Source organism: Emydura macquarii, unplaced genomic scaffold, assembly GCF_026122565.2.
Source record: "Emydura macquarii macquarii isolate MOO-44397 ecotype Brisbane River unplaced genomic scaffold, CSIRO-AGI_Emac_v2 contig_2207, whole genome shotgun sequence".
Lineage (NCBI taxonomy): Eukaryota > Metazoa > Chordata > Testudines > Chelidae > Emydura > Emydura macquarii.
This window is the reverse complement of record NW_027132344.1, coordinates 3,670,313-3,687,759: the sequence shown is the minus strand read 5'-3', so window position 1 is coordinate 3,687,759 and position 17,447 is coordinate 3,670,313. Positions and strand designations below refer to the sequence as shown.

The following is a 17,447-nucleotide window of genomic DNA, read 5'->3' as shown; positions in this document are numbered from 1 at the left end:
GTTGCTGCACTCAGTATTGCAATGCCTAACTGATTGAAGAGCAGTGGCATTCTCGGGGGAGAGGAGGAGGAGGAGACCAGCCAGGCTCTTCTCCTTGGAGCCACCCCCGCTGTCGCAGGTGGCCAGGGCCCAGTGGCCATGCCAACCCCAGCTCAGGCTTGCCGGCGGCTGAGAGCTCCCGCTGCGGGGGAGAAAACATTCTCCCAGATGCTCCATCCCTGAACTGGGTGCAACAGGGGAGCTGTGGGGACCAGAGCCCATCATGCTTCCTTCCGTTGCTGCCGGGTGGCCCCGAAGCATCTGCCCCTATCATTTTCGCTCCCAGCTGCCCCCGCAGCAAGGTGAGAAATGGGGGAGAGCGAGAAATGGGCCCCCAGTCCCCCCTCTGCGGGGCGGTGCGCCTCCCCCCTTCCCCCCATGCTGCTGCCAACTGAGGGGGTGTGCAAATGCAAGTATTGGCCCCCAGGTGCCGAAGACGAATGGTATGCCACTTTTGAAGAGGCTGTCAATGGAATTTAGACTCCTAATTCCCATTCGAAAATGATATTTAGGCTTCTGAATCAGTCAGGCATTGCAATACTGAGAGCAGCAACATCTAAATACCTTTAACAATCTGGGACCAAATGATTTGGGGATCCAGTATAACTGGGACAGAATCCCAGTTCCACTAGAACTGGCCAGGGCACTGGTACTGCCTCTTCAGATTGCGATATACCTGGTAAACCAGATGTGCTTGCCCTAAACAAGGGTGTTAGTGAGAAGACCTATGGCTGTCATCTTGGGAATACCTCTTTGGTGTGATTTTTGGTCTGTTCCATAGGAGTGCCTCATTTTACAAGTGACAGCAATGTAAGCATTACTCACAATATCTAAATACTCATGATTATTTTTCCTTTTCATTCTGTTTTCTATACATAGAAACACAGGATTTATTTTATTGTTCAGTTAAGTGGTTCTGTTATGAAACTGAATGTAGGGCTGAAAGCAGAATTTTGATCATTATCCACTCCACAAGCACTGCAAAATCCCAAACGAGGATTCCAAAGTGTCAGTGACATTTTCTATGCTCAAAGCAACAAGATTTTTTTTAGTTATTTGATATAAGGGATGTGAAAAGTTTATTTTAAAACTTACTCTAGAATATTTCAGAAGTTCTAATGTTTTATAAAAGACTGCTCGGGGTGGTTTCAGTTTCCATGCAAAGTTTCTCAGAAACAGTATAGACTGTTTTCTAACAAGATTAGGTTTTTGGATACAGTGTTAAATAATTTTCAGTACAAAATGTTACTTAAATTAGACAATTTGTTTTGGTAGCATTTAACCACAGAAAAAGCCTACAAGTCACAGATTTCTACCATAAACAAGTCTCTTGTGAAAATGGAAGAGGAGCTTCAGAACGTGCAGCTAGAGAAAGTCTCTGTACTTGCGGATCTCACATCTACACGAGAACTTTGTATTAAATTAGACTCTAGCAAAGAGCTACTAAATCGACAGCTAAACTCTACAACACAAGAAATAGAAAGGGTATGTCACATAATATATACTGGAACAACAGTTTACATGTGAAAATAAAATTTCAGTTTATAAGATATAAAACAATTTTTTGGTGACTTGGATCTAAATTTTCCAAAGGACTGGTGATTTTGAGTGTTCAACTTGAAACGTGTCCAAAAGGCATGGTTTTCAGAGGGCAGATACACAGTACTTTCTGAAAATCAGGCCCTTTTGAGGTGTCTTAAGTTGGATATCTCAGAAATTGAGGCAGCTAAAATCATTAGTCGTTTTTGACAATGTGAGCCTTGGATTTTAAATCTATATCATCTTTCTTTGGAGTACTTGGCTGCTAGACAGAAGTTTCCCAGAAGGAATGTTGAGATGCCCAAACTTGGCTCTTGTAGGATGGAGAGTATATAGGCTGTCTTTCTTGTCCATAAGGTTATCTAGTGTGCTTGGTATTTACAATAGGTTTCTGTTGACCCTGATTTTCACAAGCAATGTGAAGTTAATGTTGGTGATATCCAAACTGAAGCTTTTGAAGTTTATCTAAGTTCTGAAAAACATGGACACTTATCATACTATCCAAATATTTTCAGTATAATTATTTCTGTGTCATTCCCCATCTCAGCCTTTTTTTTTTTTTTTTTTGGTCCCTCCTCCCAACACAACTAGATCATTCCTCTTTTTCTTACCTGCCTTCCAGCATTCCCCTTTATCGTTCCTCTCCTCCAGGCTACCTCTAATTTCCTTCCATAACAGAACTTTGAAGATCTGGTAATCTCTTTGCAGGACTGTAGGTCAATGGTTCCAGTAAAATCTTGCATTTTTCTATAGGCTTTTCATATAATAGATGTGCAGTGCATTCTGAGATCCTTCTGATAGGGGAAGCCTTATCTTGAAATCTGACTGAATCTGTCTGAGATGTAATGTGAGACTACCAGACTTGCTGGATCCTTCCATGAGCTCAAGTAGGAGGGCTGTTTGTGATAGTGGAGAGGAAGAAAGGTTGCCAAAAAGAAGAAAGCAGCTTGAATGTCTATTAGATAAAGAGTTTTTGGAGGAAGGACTGAAGTTGAGAAATTGTCTCTAGCTTTGCACACCATTTAACATGCACATTACCCACAGCCATGTGTACTCTGCAACACAGGCCCCTACTTTCCACAGCATTTCATTGCAAAAATCGGTAACAAACTGGAAATTCTATGGCAGCATGAAGTATATTCAAAATTGGAAATTTTTACAAATTAAATGTGGTCATGAATAATACTGTTATTACAGTATTTCTCATATAGTAATTTATGCTGATTTCAAACTTTCAATTTTCAGTGTACTTCAGATTTTTGTATTGACATATGTAGAACTGCATTGTGAAAGTTGTTGAGGGGAGAGGGAGCTGGAGTTTTTGGCTGCTGGGTAGTAGAAAGTTGGGCATTTGAAACTTGGGAAGATGATTTAGGTTTCAGCAGCCATTTTGAAATCTTAAATTAATACAGTACATTAACAAATTGTCAATAAGCTAAATAGATATAAATGAAAAACCTGTAAATCTTTGTCTTTCAGCTGCAGAGTGAATGGGAGTCTTCTCGTTCTGAAGTAGAACTTCTCAGGAAACAACTAGCCAATGAAAGAATCTCTATGAAAAACCTGGAATCTTTGCTGGTATCCAACCGAGAGAAAGAATTTCAGTCTCAGATAGCCAAACAAGAAAAGGAATCTGAAATTCAGCTTCTTAAAGAGCAGCTTTCTCTCGCTGAGAATAAACTGTGAGTAAACGACAGAGAGAGAAAACTATCTGATTATCCGAGCAGAAGTGATTTTTGTTTCTCTTCCTGTGTGCGTGTGTGTGTTTTTACTTACTTGTGTTTTTGAACAGTTAGAACACCTTGATCACTTTAAGAATGGAAGAAGTCCAAGAATTGATCACTGTTTTTGATTCAGCAGCTGTATCATACAAGATTCTTATTCAACTCAATTTAAAAACTGTTTTGTGAACTGCACTCCAATGCTGACCTAACTAATCAGTTGTGTATATTGACATATTTGAAAGGAATCAGATGACAATTTTATGTACTTTACAGTGCTATCCAGAGTCGAGATTTTGCCCAGTTCAGAAATACAACAACTCAGCTAGAGTCTGAGCTAGATATCACCAAAAGGCAGCTGGGGACAGAGCGTTTTGAAAGGCAAGTGTATATTTTTGTATTACTCCTATTTCCCCATGTTATTTCAGATGACGAACAATATAGTTAGACTAATTTAGTTAGACTAATTGAGAAGAAAGATGGCTGAGTAGTTAAGGTACCCTGAAGTGTAGGAGATGTGGGTTCAATACCCTTATGATGCTACAGTATAATTAATTAATATTATTTAAAGGAGGTTGAATCAGAGTCCTTGTTTACTTCAATCCTGAGGCCACACCAAAATCTGCAAAAGGTTAGTTTAAAACCTGGAACATGTTGGTTGAAGAACTGGCACCAGAAATGTACCTATCATTATGTAAAATAGATCAGATTGTAAGACTTGTGTCCTAGTAAATCAATAAAGTGCTTTTCAGACAAAACAACTGTTGGTTTTCAGTTGCTTTTCTTTCCACATCCTTCCTGCGTTTATTTTGAAAGTGCTGGCTAATCTGAACAAAGATAGTTGAAAGGAGGAGGAGAAAGAAAGTAGAAGAAAAAGGACCATGGAGAAGAGGAGGGCTAGAGAAAGAAGAGTAGGAAAGTGAAGAGAAGGAGGAAAGGAGTTAGAAGCAATGCGGATATAAAGGGGTGGGAAACGAATACAGGAAATGATGAAGTATTTTGAAAAAATCTTCTAAAACATTGAAGATTCACCAGCTTTTCCTACAGAGAAATGTGTGGCAAATAGCAATTGTCAACCTATTGATTTTATTTGTAGAGCTGATAATCTCTTTTATTTATAAAGTTAAAGTTAAAACTGACCATCAGCTATACATTTTCAAAACACGCAGTCATGGTTAACTTCATTTTTAAATTGAAAACAAAGGAATGAGATTGAGTAATTTAACCTTTTGCTGATACTATGGTAATAAAACATGTCTTTAAAATGCCTGTTGTCTTTTTGTTTGTGGACATGAACTTGCCACACAAAGAAACAGAAATGTCTCAGAAATCCATGGTCTCTTGTTATGATAAATATAATAATATAAGCCTTCTGATAAATGAATTTCAATAAAGCTGTCTTATGTTCATGGTGACAACATATCAAGTTATGCAGTTGTATCATGTGCCTCAGCTATCTGAGAAATACTGGTATTCTTGCATAATTTCACTTTCTGAAGTCAGTTTTTGTTGTTATAGAAGATATTATGGTTTGATAAAATGAAGCTAATATGGTAAACTAGTCATAATACAGTTATACTGAGCTCTCCTAGAGTCAATAATTCTGAAACTTTGCTCTGTCAATCAGAATCTTTGTTTTAACAAATCATTTTATGAACAATATACCTCCAGTATCTGTCTAATACTGTTTTATCTTGCATTAATCTGCTGCTGTGTTCTGTTCCTTGTGTACCACTGCCAGCAGTATATTTTATATCAGGAAATTCTGATTTTTGGCACCAGTAGTGTGAATAGAATAACATTTGAGCTTTATAGTAGTTTTCATAATTCAGACAATTAAATAGTTGTATAAAGTAATGTGTTAGAAACACATATTGCATTGTCTGTAGGCAACTGGAGCAGCCATTATGTGCTCTCTAGTAGCTCTTGCAGAACCCTGAGGAGCGCAAGAAAGAAACCACTGGCCAAAAGAGAGATTGGGCTTACCCTGACTATTAAGGAATTTTTAGCTTCAGTCTGGGCAACCAACAGATAGAAGAAACACTAAGCAGAAGATTCTTTTGCACTATCAGATAGATAATAGTGCAGAACAATTTATCTTTAGTGCTTTGGATATGTGTCCTAGCCTTGTGCAATACATAGAATCATAGAAGATTTAGAGTTGGAAGGGACCTTAGGAGGTCATCTAGTCCAACCCCCTGCTCAAAGCAGGACTAACCTGTATTAGGACTAACCTAATACATCAGAATCCTGTTTATCCAATCTAATTGGGACGGGTGCCAAATTGGATAATAAAAAATTCAGGTATTTCGGAGAGTGGGAAACTGTGAGGCTGCAGCACTGCCTAGCGGCCACCAGAGATATTGCCTACCTCTGGACCTGTGTGCACTGGTTATTTGGTTAATACGGAGAGCCAGATAATGGAAGGTCAGATAAATGGGGTTCTACTGTATTTCTGCCTACAACCTTTTGGTTTAGAGGTTGAGTGCTATCCACTGAGTCATGCTGACAAAACATTTATGCACCCTCCTTTTTATCGCACAACATACTATGACATAAGACTACTTTGGGTCTAGAGAAGAGAGGTTTTACTTCTTAGTTGGTAATATCTCTTTTAAAATACATTATTATTTTGATTTAGGGAACGTGCTGTACAAGAGCTTCGTCGCCAGAGTCTTACTACTTCATACCAATTAAGCTCTACTTTAAGGACATCATCACCTGAGCGTTCCCTCCATCGATCTCCTGATTGGACTCTGGACAGATCCTTGGAAGGGTAAGTCATTCAAGAATATCCCAAATCATGGTGGGAAAAGAGTACAGAAATTTAAAATTCTGAACTTTTGGGGCAGATAGAGGATGTAGCATGGATCTGTTTCTGGTCATGGTTGAAGTCTATGGAATTACACTACTGTAAAAACTAGTATGAACGAAAGGAGAATCAGGCCCAAGTCCCTACTAATGATATTAACATTTTTATTCAACTGTATCAGTTATACAGTACATAGTATCTATATGCACTGTAATTGATATAGTTAACACTGGCAATACCTGTAGAAACTTTCCTAATAATCTTGTGTCATTCCCCTGTCCAATTTTAGGCACAAATATTTGACCTTGCCTATAACAAAGTTAGTATTTCATATCAGTCCAACACCTCTTTCAGTATTTGTCCACTGTAGGTGGACTCCACTGTAACTGCACCTTCACCTTATGCATGCAAGGTTGGATTATTTTGGCCAGCAGTGTTTGGTGGGGACAGTTTGTTCCTTGCATTCCCCCTCTCCCTCCTAAACATATCTTTAGGCATAAATGGCAGAGCAAGCCCAACCATCTCTCAGTTCCTTCTTACTGCCTGTGGCAGCAAGTCAAAATCTCCAGTGTCTTGACTGCTATCCCATAGTTCTTCATCTTAGTTAGTGTTCATATAGTGTTAGTTTTGTAATTACTGGGGCTGCTTAGTACACCAAACCCCTAGGGTGCCACTAATATGTCAGGTGTACCACAACTCACAGGTAAGCACTGAAGGTGCTACTGCAGCTAGGCCTTCTACATGCTAGCCCTGGTGAGTCCCAGTAACCACTCAGACACATGGCTAAGAGCTAGGGCTGGGAGGGAAAGAGAGAGGTTGCAGGTACCTTAGATACGGAGGCTTAAACAGTTACAGTTCAAAATAAGCTATAGCATTTCTTGAGTGGGTCTCTGGGGCAGTCCACTCGAGAGTCAAGTCTTTTCAGGCCTAGTGCTTGGGGTGCCCTCTCCATGTCTCTATTGCAAGCCAATGGGCACTTGCAGATTTCCAGGCAAGGCTCAATTAGTCTCTCTCTTTGAGGCCCCTCTGCTCTGGTTCCATGCCCAGCTGCTGCTGCTCCCCCATAAGCTCCACACAGACCTGCATTGTTCCATATGTGACGCTGCATATGGTTTTTGGGGATCCCATTCTGAATTCAGCTTCTCTCCAGCTCCCCACTTGCCATGCAACTGCTGCTTCAGGATCCCTGTAAATCCTGGCTAGCCAGGTGGCTGTCATCTCCAGACAGAGCTCTTCAACTTCTTCATGTAGGACCTTTCCCCTTACTTGACCAAGAGAAAGGGGATGTGCAGTGGAGAGGATGTTGATAGGAGTCATAATCCTCTGTTTAGTAGAAGATCCATCACACTTACTTGCAGTTTTTTGTTACATATTTTTCTAGCCCATTGACAATATATTAAAAAAAACAATTTTTTGTTGGTATACTTGGTACAGAAGTATAAATTATGTACCATGGCTAAGGCAAAGACTCCAGGTTTTAAAACCTTTCCTGCTTGTAAGATAGCTATGTACTTAAATGATGGGCATCTTAAATGTCTTTGCCTTGGAGAAGGCTGTATTCCAGACAAATGCTTCATGTGCAGGTCTTTTCAAAACATGCACACAAAACCCAAGAGGCTCCTTTGAAATTATTTTTGTTGGAGCAGTCAATGAAGGGTGCTTCTGATTCTGAGGCCCCCTCAATGGAAATTGCCTCTGGGGCTCTCAAGTAACACTTGGCTAGTGCTCTGGTAACCCAGGATGTTACCCATAGCACTTGGGTCTCACAGGTTGCCAAAAAACCACACACTTCATCTGAGAGCATGGCCTAGGTCTCCTTGGATCAGTCAGCTGCTCCTGATGGAAAAAGTACTTGGCACCGATCACTATCCCCAGAATTGGCTAAAAGGAAGCTAAAGAGTCTTCGTTTTTCTCACTCAGCCACAGCTCCTTTCCTTCTCCTAAGTCTGACCTGAAGTATGGTTCCTATGTATTTGCTAAGATATGATCTTTGGCACTGGCAAACATACCATTCAACCTCAATCACCATTTCCTCTGCTTTGGTACCACATGAAGAAGAGAAAGCTCCATCTGCATCCATCTCTACTGCAGTACCAATCTACTCAGTAATGCCTACTTTCACTGCACTGAAGCAGGAAGTACCAATCTCAGCTCTGGCTATTTACAACATCAGGAGAGTTATGTTGGAACAGGAACCTCCTCTTCTAGATGTCTCACTATTAACAATGGCTTTCAAGTTTGTTCCAGTACCAAAACCTAGGGCACTGATAATTAATATATCTGTGTATCTATCATCTTCAGCACAGGTATATGTCTCTCAAATAAATAGTGTCTGTGTCTCCTCTGCTCCTCATTCTTACAGCCTTATTCTTCTACCTCTTCTTCATTGGTTTACAGCAGAAGTATTTTTCCTAGGCATACCTCTCTGTCTCCTGAGTCAATCCAGGAAGGGGAACAAGAGAAAGGGATAGCAAGACTTTCCTCCTTTTCTTGTAAGGGTATAGTCCACTACTAAAGTTGCTATAGAGTCTGAGAAAGGTGAAGCCAGGGAAGATCACTTCTTGATGAATGGACAGTGTTTGTGCTAAGATACTAGTTAGTTGCTGTAGTTCCTTTAATTATCTTACTAATATTGCAAATACTGAGGTAAAGTTCTCAAAGGCAAAATTAGAACGTTTTAGGCACAGCCACATAAGAACACTAAGGGAGTGTCATGGGGTTTCTGGCCCCTTTAAGGGGAATCCAGGCCCATACTACCTGTGCATAGCTAATTTAAAGAGAACAAGCCTTTCTAGGCAGTTAATTGAATAACAAGCACCTGAGCCTTCTAAAGGCCATCAGGGCTCAGTTAGAGGGAGATGCTTATAGACCGAAAAGTTCTTCTAAGGGAGTGGAGCTCTCAGAGATCACAGACCTGAAGGAAAAGGGCTGTGCACAACCCTGAGTCTAAGGGGAGAGACTACAGGCCAGAGAGAACTGATGAGTTGGGGGTCTCCGAAAGTCAGTCAGGAAAAAGGCAGAGGACAGCTGCTGGGTTAGTCAAAAAAGGGCAGGTGAGAATTGCCGGGGAGTGAGAGTTTGCAGATGAGAGCTGCCAGAGCCAGGAGACTATATGTGGTTCCTGGGGGAATGCCAAAGGCAGAAGAGCAGCAAGAGCAGTAGACCATAAATATAGACAGGGCTGGAAGACTAAAAAGGGCAGAAGGCTAGAGAGCAGCAGAGGGAGGTGCCTGCTGACTTCTAAGCTGGAGAGCCAAAGCTGAGCACCGAAGAGAGCTGAAGGCAGGGGAGTAGCAGATGAACTTACCTGCTGACATCTCCATGCTGGAGAGCTGGACCTAGAGAGCCAGGGTTTGAGGGTTGCACCCTTAGGAAGATCTCCGAGCAGAGGGACTGTGGGGGTTCGCTCTGGGAAGAGCAGGATTTTAAGGACTGTATGCATTGGATGTGGGAAATGGACTATGATTGCGATTTCTGTTGCAAATTATTTGAAGTAATAAACCAGCCCCAAGGACAGGTATTAACCAAAAGACCCTAAAGTGGTACTACCCTGTGGAGTTCTAGAGGGAACTTGAGAAAAGGGAAACTGAGAAAGGAAGTGCCTGCAGCAGGTCAGCAGGAAGTGCTACAGGGCAGGCATGCACCGCAGCAGGGAGATTTGGGGTGTTTTGTCTCCTGCATTGTCTCCTGTTCGTCTTGACTGAGGAAATCAATTCTACTTAGCCTCCAGGCCAGACAAGATTATTCCCATTGTCCTCCAAGGAAGCTTTTAGGGTCCTATATATTTCCTCTTGCGCTGCTTCAACAGTCCAAAGGGATTTATTTCAGGGATGGCATTTAGGTCAGGCAGGGGCATCTTCTCCTCCCCCCCATGTACGTCATACCAGACGGGAGCAGAGTGAGCTGAGCCCAGGAGGAGCCCCTCAGGCTGGATGAAGCTAGGTGCTGTGACCCCTTTGCACAATCTGTCTTCCCAAACTGTGCACTGATGCACAAGCACTGAAATGCTTTATTCCCCCAAGAGCCAGTATTTCATTGGAATTCCTGGTTTCAGGCTGTACAGTACTTTGCAGTTCACCTGAAGTACTACTCTGAGTTCATCTCAGAAGAGCTGACACTGACATTGAAAACGCAGGTTTTAACAGACCTTTCACCCCTTCTAAACAATGCTCAGCTGAATGAGGAAATTCAGTTCATTGCCAAGAACCACAGAACTAATGGATTTAATCACTTGGTTCAAATCTCAACATATCACAATCCACCAAGTTTACAAGAAGATAATGGATGTACTGTTCTGGGCTGAAGCACAGTCAAATGAAAATCACTCTGGCAATGCTGAGTTAAATGCCAGTGCTCAGCAAGTGTTTTCTTGCATGGCAAAGAAGCTCAGACAATACTATTGCTAGGGGGAAGAGCCAAGCGATCTAGCAAAAATGGTTCAAAAGTTTCAACAATCTGCAGCAGGGTTCCTAAAAGCTGTGTGTATTTTTGACACTGCACAAATACACCTGTCGATAGTGGATTTAACCTCACTTAATGCAATTCCTAACTTTGACAAGAATTGTAGGCTGGAGATTTCCACTTACGAAAATATCGCAAAAGAAACAGACTGTAGTTTGCCTGTGTTACAGTTTTGGGACTCAGTGGAAGGCAGAATCCCACATCATGCAAGGCTAGCTTGGTGATATCCGACAATTCCAAGTCTGTGGATGCAGAGAGAGCGGTGTCTAAACACAGAGGTGTTTTCAACACAGAGACAGGCAATGAAGAAAGACACAGTTGCAGGATGCTCCATTCTGACATTCAACTAATGACATTTGAAACCAGAACTTTTTTTTCCACTTGCTTTTGTTAACTTAAGGCAGTGGTTCTCAAATTTGAGACTGACAACTGAGATCACTACTCTAAAAAAACTGCCTCAGATGCCTATATTTAACAATCAGGGAGTTGAGCCCTGAGTGTTGTTTGCTGTTGTAAAATGTCAATCAATCAATCCTGTCAAATTCACATGACCTTTATTTTATTGAAACAAACTAATAATTGCATCTGGGGAGTGCAACCTATACAACGACCCCTCCCCCTACGGCTGTGGAGCAATGGGGGCAGGAAGCAAGTGGACAGGGGAGGGTGCAGATATTTGTGCAGTGGGGAGAGGTACCCAAGAGCAGCTGTGCAGGGAAAGAGGAAGTCCTGTCTCTTTCCAGCCCGCTGAGACTAGCAGCTGGGAGCTCCTTGCTGGGGCGCTGCCAGCAGCACAGGGGAGATCAGACTCACTTCCACCTTCTGAAACCTCCTCCCAGCTCTGAAAGCAGCACGGAAGTGAGGGTGGCAATCCTGCAACCCCACTACAACAGGTTTTCAACACTTTCCCTCCCTTTTCTGCAGTCTCATAGTCCTTTTCTGAGGAAGGAAGTAGTGTTGGGGGTGGAAGTCTTTCAAGGCTGACATAAAGATCCTACAACCAGCCAGGAAGGTTTTTTAGGAAACTGGGAGTATTTGCTCTTATATATTCTACCCAGTGCAACTTGAGGATTCCCCCAAAAATAAGGAATCCATGGTGGTCAGATAATATAATGGTTTGTGAATATTACAGAAATGTGGCTAAATAAATACAAGTAAAGGTGCCTTCTCCAATTCTGGGGAAGGGAAAAACAAAAGAGCCTTTTCTCTCCAGACTTTCAAATTATAGGCAGCCTGTGTTGCTTTGGATGCTAAACCAACTTTTTAAAATAAATCTGTTAAAAATTGTACAGAGTTCCTTAAATGTTTTCTGATGAGAGGCTAACATTTCATAATGTGGGGTGAACTATGTCCTGCTACAAGAAAACTGACTTCCTTGGGGCTTCTAGCTCTTCTCTAAAAGACCCATGAGATGGAAAGATGGATGAAGTCACCAGAAAAATGTTTGATATATATGAACTTTTCAGTTCCCCATGACCACTTACGGAGATCTGCCATATATTGGTTATCTGAGATATAACAGGAGCTAGAAAAGTGTTGTTTTGTGAGTCTGAAGGAAACTCTCTAAGGTTACAGGTAACAAATTTAATAACATGGTTTAGGACTCACTTTGTATTGCTGCCAACTTCTTATTTCTTTCCTTGTAGCTCACAGAGCATTATACATTAGACATTGTGGATGAGATGTCTTCCTTCCCAGTTTCTAAGCTGTTGGGAGATTCAGATAACAGTGTCCTGTAATCCAAAAGCCCCATTCCTAAAAGAGAGACCATTCTTTGCCCATTTGTAAGTTTGTCACACACAAAACCAAGACTAAAATCCTTCTGCAAACTGGAGCATAAATCAATACCTTTCCCCTTAAGCCAATTCAATCAGAGTAAGTCCAAACAAATAATACCCAGCATGCTCTTCAGTCACTGTCCCAGGGGAAGGTACAGTTCTTTATTAGGGGTTGTCTGCACATAAAAGTTGCATTGTTTAAGTCACTGAATTAATTTAAATTAATATAAGCCATGTGTAAACCATTTTAAGTTTGTTCACTTAAGCATTTCTATTGGTTTATTTCTACTGATTTTTTTTAGATTTTGTTTTAGTTAAAGAAAAGGGTGTGTATACAACCCCTCAGTTCCCAAAGAAATATACTTACTGGGTTGTTGTTTTTCAGGTTTTTCTTCTTTCCTTTTGTTTTGGTTTTTGGGTCTTGAATGTTCAAGGTCTTAATTATCCTTCAGGTCATTGTTCCTTGCCCAGGTCTTTGACAACTTAGACAAACTGGAGGGAACTCAGCTACAGTAATTAAGACGGTAGATTGAAAGAAGAAAAAATAACGTAAAATATGTATCTTGACCAAATGAATAATGGGATATGATGGAAACACAAATATTTTAAGGTTGTTAAAGCCAGAAAAGTAGAAATATTACTTTGGGTGTTTCAAAACAGGTACCATTAGGAGTTAAAGAAACTATTTCTATCTGTAAGATCTTATTATACTATGAAATAGTCCTTCAGCAGAAATGATGGAATTTCATTTATCACTTGAATCATTCATAACTGGACAAATCATTGGACAATATAGACACAATTCCCCTTTGGAAGGAGAGGCTTTTTTCATAGTTAATATCTGATTCTGTGATACCTAAAATATATTGGGAGCCCATACCTTTGCTGACATTACCAGCACTCAGAGGGGTGGTGGGTATAATAGGTTTGGAGAGGCTAAGCCCCACAAACAGCCACCAGAAGCTCCTGCTCCATCCCACCCACACTCCATCCCTCTTCTAACCCAGGCCCTGCTGCTTCCATTCTACTCTCTCCCGCGCAATGCTCGCACCTCTTTGTCCTCTCTCCCGAGAGGCGCAAGCAGTGGGCGGTGAGGACTTCAGGGGAGGGGGCAAAGTCATCTGGAGGCAATGCCGCTGCTGGGGAGTGGTGGATGCAGCCCTGCTCTCCAAGTCACCTGGAGGCAGAGGTGGCAGGCGCTGACACTGAGTGCTTCCCTCAGCACCTCTCCCACTCCTTTGGCAGGTCCCACTGGTAAATCAGCTGATTGTTTTGGCTCCTCCCACCCCGCCCCAAACGGTCCTTCCTGATCCACCTGTGATTCACTGCCTTGAGCCGAGGTCCAGGAACATGGAGAGGGCAGCTCTTCCCCTTCTCTTCAGCAGGGTGGGCTGTGGTGCCCATGTGGAGAGCTCCTCACCCCACAGCTCCATCCCCCCTCGTGCAGAGGACCTACCCTTACCCCAACTTTCCAGGTGAGAGGGGGAAGTTTCCTGGAACCTTCCTCAACTGCCTGGGGACTAAGCCCGTGTGAGCCCCCAGCTGCTGCTAGGGAGGGATCGGAACTGCAGCTGGGAGACGGACTGAAGCACTGGGCCAATCAGTCGCCCAATGGAAAACACATTCCTGTTGGCCACCGGGCTGGGCTGCTGAGGGGAGCCAGGAAGGGACGAGCCTGACTCAGCTGGGACAAGGCATTGGATCAGGGAGCAGACAATGGGGCAGAGGCATGAGCAGGGAGAGGGGGAATAAGCAGGAGCAGAGCCTGGGTGAGGTCTCGAGGAGGAGGATGAAGCAGGGGGGCCATGGTCTGAGCGCTGGTACTCCCCTGCCTAGCCTCCTGAAAGGCAGGAGTAATGTGCTGCCCACGCCACGACTGCTCTTCACTCCTCCTACCCTCCCGTTTCTCTGCCTCTCATAAAAACATATGGAGAGGTTGGACTTTGATTTGGTTGGAGATTTAAGTCAACCAATTAATATATTTCTGTTTCAGTGGGATTGTGGGATCAGAAGTAAATCAGACAATAATTGACTTCTCCCTCTTAATTTTTTCATCTTCTTCTCTCCTTTCCTTCTATGTTGGTTTCATAATATTTAGTGCATTCGTCTCATAAATTTCCACTGCCTGTAAAATAGTACCACCTGAGACTCCTCTGTTTTTGAAAAGTCAACCTGAGTGCTGTGTACCTACTGGCCTGCTAAGGAAATAGGAAAGACACTTTTAGGTTGATTTTTCAGAGATGGTGGGAGAGCCCAAAGTTGCCTTTGACTTCAGTGGGCATTTGGGGTGCGTGCTTTGAAAATTGGGCTATTAGTGCCTAATCCTGCAAATCCTCTGTGCATGGAATCCCTGTTGAAGTGAATGGGAGTTAGACGCAAAGAGGACTTGCAGGATTAAGCATTTAAATTTTACACATATAAACCTCAGAAAAGAGTTCTATATTAAATGAATATATAAGAACAATTCAACTTCACACTTTTTCTTCTCTTGTAGGAATTCTACATTCAGGGACTTCTAACATTACTCAGGATGACATGAAAGGAATCAGCACATCCTCTAGAAAGCTGCAGGTTTAAAATAGAACTCAGGGTTTGTTAAACAGCTCTTTTTCCCAGCTGACTGATAAATTACGTTAAATACACTTACTTAATGTAAGAGAACACATACTTTGAAATTTTTATTTTGGTCAATGAAAAGAAATCAGTCTTGATTTTTTTTTTTAAATACAGCTAACCTTTATTATTTAGTGCCATATCACGACCCATTTCAGGAAACAGAAGGAGAAATGCACACAGCTGCATCTGTACTTTGATAAAATGCAAAGGAAAAAGTGTGCATGTTCCACTATTAAAAATGTATGCTGTAGTAGGGAAAATGAAAAGTGTGTAACAATACAAAACTTTTTAAAAAATCTATATCTATTTCCAGATCTCTCTGTTGTAAGGTGGTTGTATTTTTGCCAAGGTATGTTGTGTTTACATTTGAAAGCATGTGCCAAGCCTTCTCTGCAAGATGAGGCATATTCTTCAGTTTTGTGTTTTGCTACCTCTCGGCATCAACATCCGGTTTTATTCATTTTTATTTCAAAGCCAGTAAATCTATTACCCATCTATGACAATAAGTATGAGTATCTGTTACAAATATAAAAATACTATGATTGGGAGGAGTACTTAATTATTGAGCATATTACTACAATTGTGCTAATTTCTTATTAAAGCTTATTAATGTAGATAAATGCTATTTGTAAAGATATTTGTATTTAAAATTTAATTTGCTTAAAAATTCAAAGAAAACTAATACAAGTCTTAGGGGCTAGGTGACATTATTTATTAATCCATATCAGATTCTGCACTTTTCAGATGTGAGGTGCGGGCTTGACAGGTTTTATTAAACTCTTCCAAGTCATTTTATAAACCTGAAAACCTATCACTATATATGGATTTAATATGAATTTTAAAGCCTAGGTAAAAATATTCTCTGTGCTAAGACCTGTCTCTGTTTATTACCATTTCTATATCTGGAAACAGTGAAAAATAATGCCTGTTGTTTTATTTCCAATAATTTTCCATTTGGCCCTTTCCCTTAATTTTTATGGAGCTTCTTCACCCTTGTGGCCATAGTAACAAAGGAAAACCTTTTGAAAATGTTTTATGTAGTCTGTCGTTTTCTTTGAGGGCAGCGAGGGTCGGTTATTCTCATGGTTTACTCCTTCCTTTGGTATGTGCTATATACATAAACATACACACATCATTTGTGGTGGTTTGACCACTAAAAATTCAAATTCAGCTTTCAAATGCCAGTCATTTCCTCTGAAACCCACTGATATGTATAGCACACATCAAAACTTTTTATAGTAAAAGAATGTGTTCTTAAAAAACCTTTTAAAATATTTTGAGGAATAATGTGCAAAAACAATTGTTTGTAACATGTATATATTTTTATAACAAAAATGCTTAAGTTTAGCCCTGCTGTCTAGCAAAAATGCTTTGATCTTCTGATCAGGAGACCTGGGTTTAATTTTTGAGGCCTGATTCTGTAATCTTTATTTAAGTTATTAGAACTTAGCTACAGGAGCAGTCCCACTAACATTAATGGGACTACTTGTATGAATAAGGGCTGTGAGATCAGACCTTGATATTATCCTTATGCTCATTGGGCTGCTAATAGGCTGGGAATTCTGCACTCAGCTCCAGAATATGAGAGAGAAGAAATAATTTGTACCATTCAGCAATGAGGCTGCTGTCTGATTTAAAAAACATTGTTGATGGGGTCTGAAGGGAATTTGATTATTCTCGTCTATAAGACTGTCTAACTTAGGGCATGAAGAGGGAGAGGTTAAATAAATAAAAATGAGGTATCCTCAAGACTGGTATACAAAGGTCCATCCCAAGAAACGTAACTTTTCAAGTAGCTATGTTAATGGAAAAAATGTTATGTAGCTGAAAAGAAAAATCAGTTAATTGATAATATTATACTATCCAACACAAAGTAAAAGCTCAAGATTATTTTAAGAAACTTGTTGGTATTGCTTTTTTTAATCAGAACTGATTAGAGCCAGATTAAAGTAATACTGCTTTGAAATAACAGTATTAGATGTGACACTTCCTTAATAATGTTCAGGGCTGGCCTTTGTTTGGAAAACACTAAGAGAACCAGAATCTGATACTCCCTTATACATGGAGCTCTTACTGTAGTATAGACTGTACATAGATTAAGATTTCTGAGTTGAAATGAATGGGGCGCAGGAGGAACAGAACAGAAGATTGTCTTTAGTCATGGATTTGGGACTGGTTTAGGCCTGGCATCCAGAAGCATTTAGTTGTTCTATATTTGTGCATGTTAAAAATGAATACAAATATTAAAACAAGAGAGCATTGATAGGTTCTGTGGGCTGGTACTGATACCATCATTGCATTTAACTGAAACTGAAATCAAAGAATGAAAGGGAGAAGAAAAAGCATGTCAGAGAAATAAACTGAATTTGCTTTAGTTTATGCATCACCAACTAAAACCTTGCTGACATGCGTGTTTGGGAATAGGCTGATGAGGGGATTTGGACAGTATTAGTTCACTGAGCATTGTATGTTATAACAGTA

At 40.9% G+C, this 17,447-nt stretch overlaps 1 protein-coding gene across 2 annotated transcripts in view; it reads left to right on the top strand.

Annotated features, from left to right (window-relative positions):
* TSGA10 (testis specific 10) overlaps window positions 1-15,995 on the top strand; it is a 61,126-nt gene extending 45,131 nt beyond the window's left edge. For both annotated transcript variants that reach the window (XM_067560005.1, XM_067560004.1), the window contains exons 16-20: window positions 1,315-1,524; window positions 3,058-3,260; window positions 3,576-3,680; window positions 5,941-6,075; window positions 14,845-15,995. In XM_067560005.1, the coding sequence (XP_067416106.1) occupies window positions 1,315-1,524; window positions 3,058-3,260; window positions 3,576-3,680; window positions 5,941-6,075; window positions 14,845-14,869 (678 nt within the window). In that variant the 3' untranslated portion in view covers window positions 14,870-15,995. The remainder of the gene's footprint in view (window positions 1-1,314; window positions 1,525-3,057; window positions 3,261-3,575; window positions 3,681-5,940; window positions 6,076-14,844) is intronic.
* The last annotated feature ends 1,452 nt before the right edge of the window (window positions 15,996-17,447 follow it).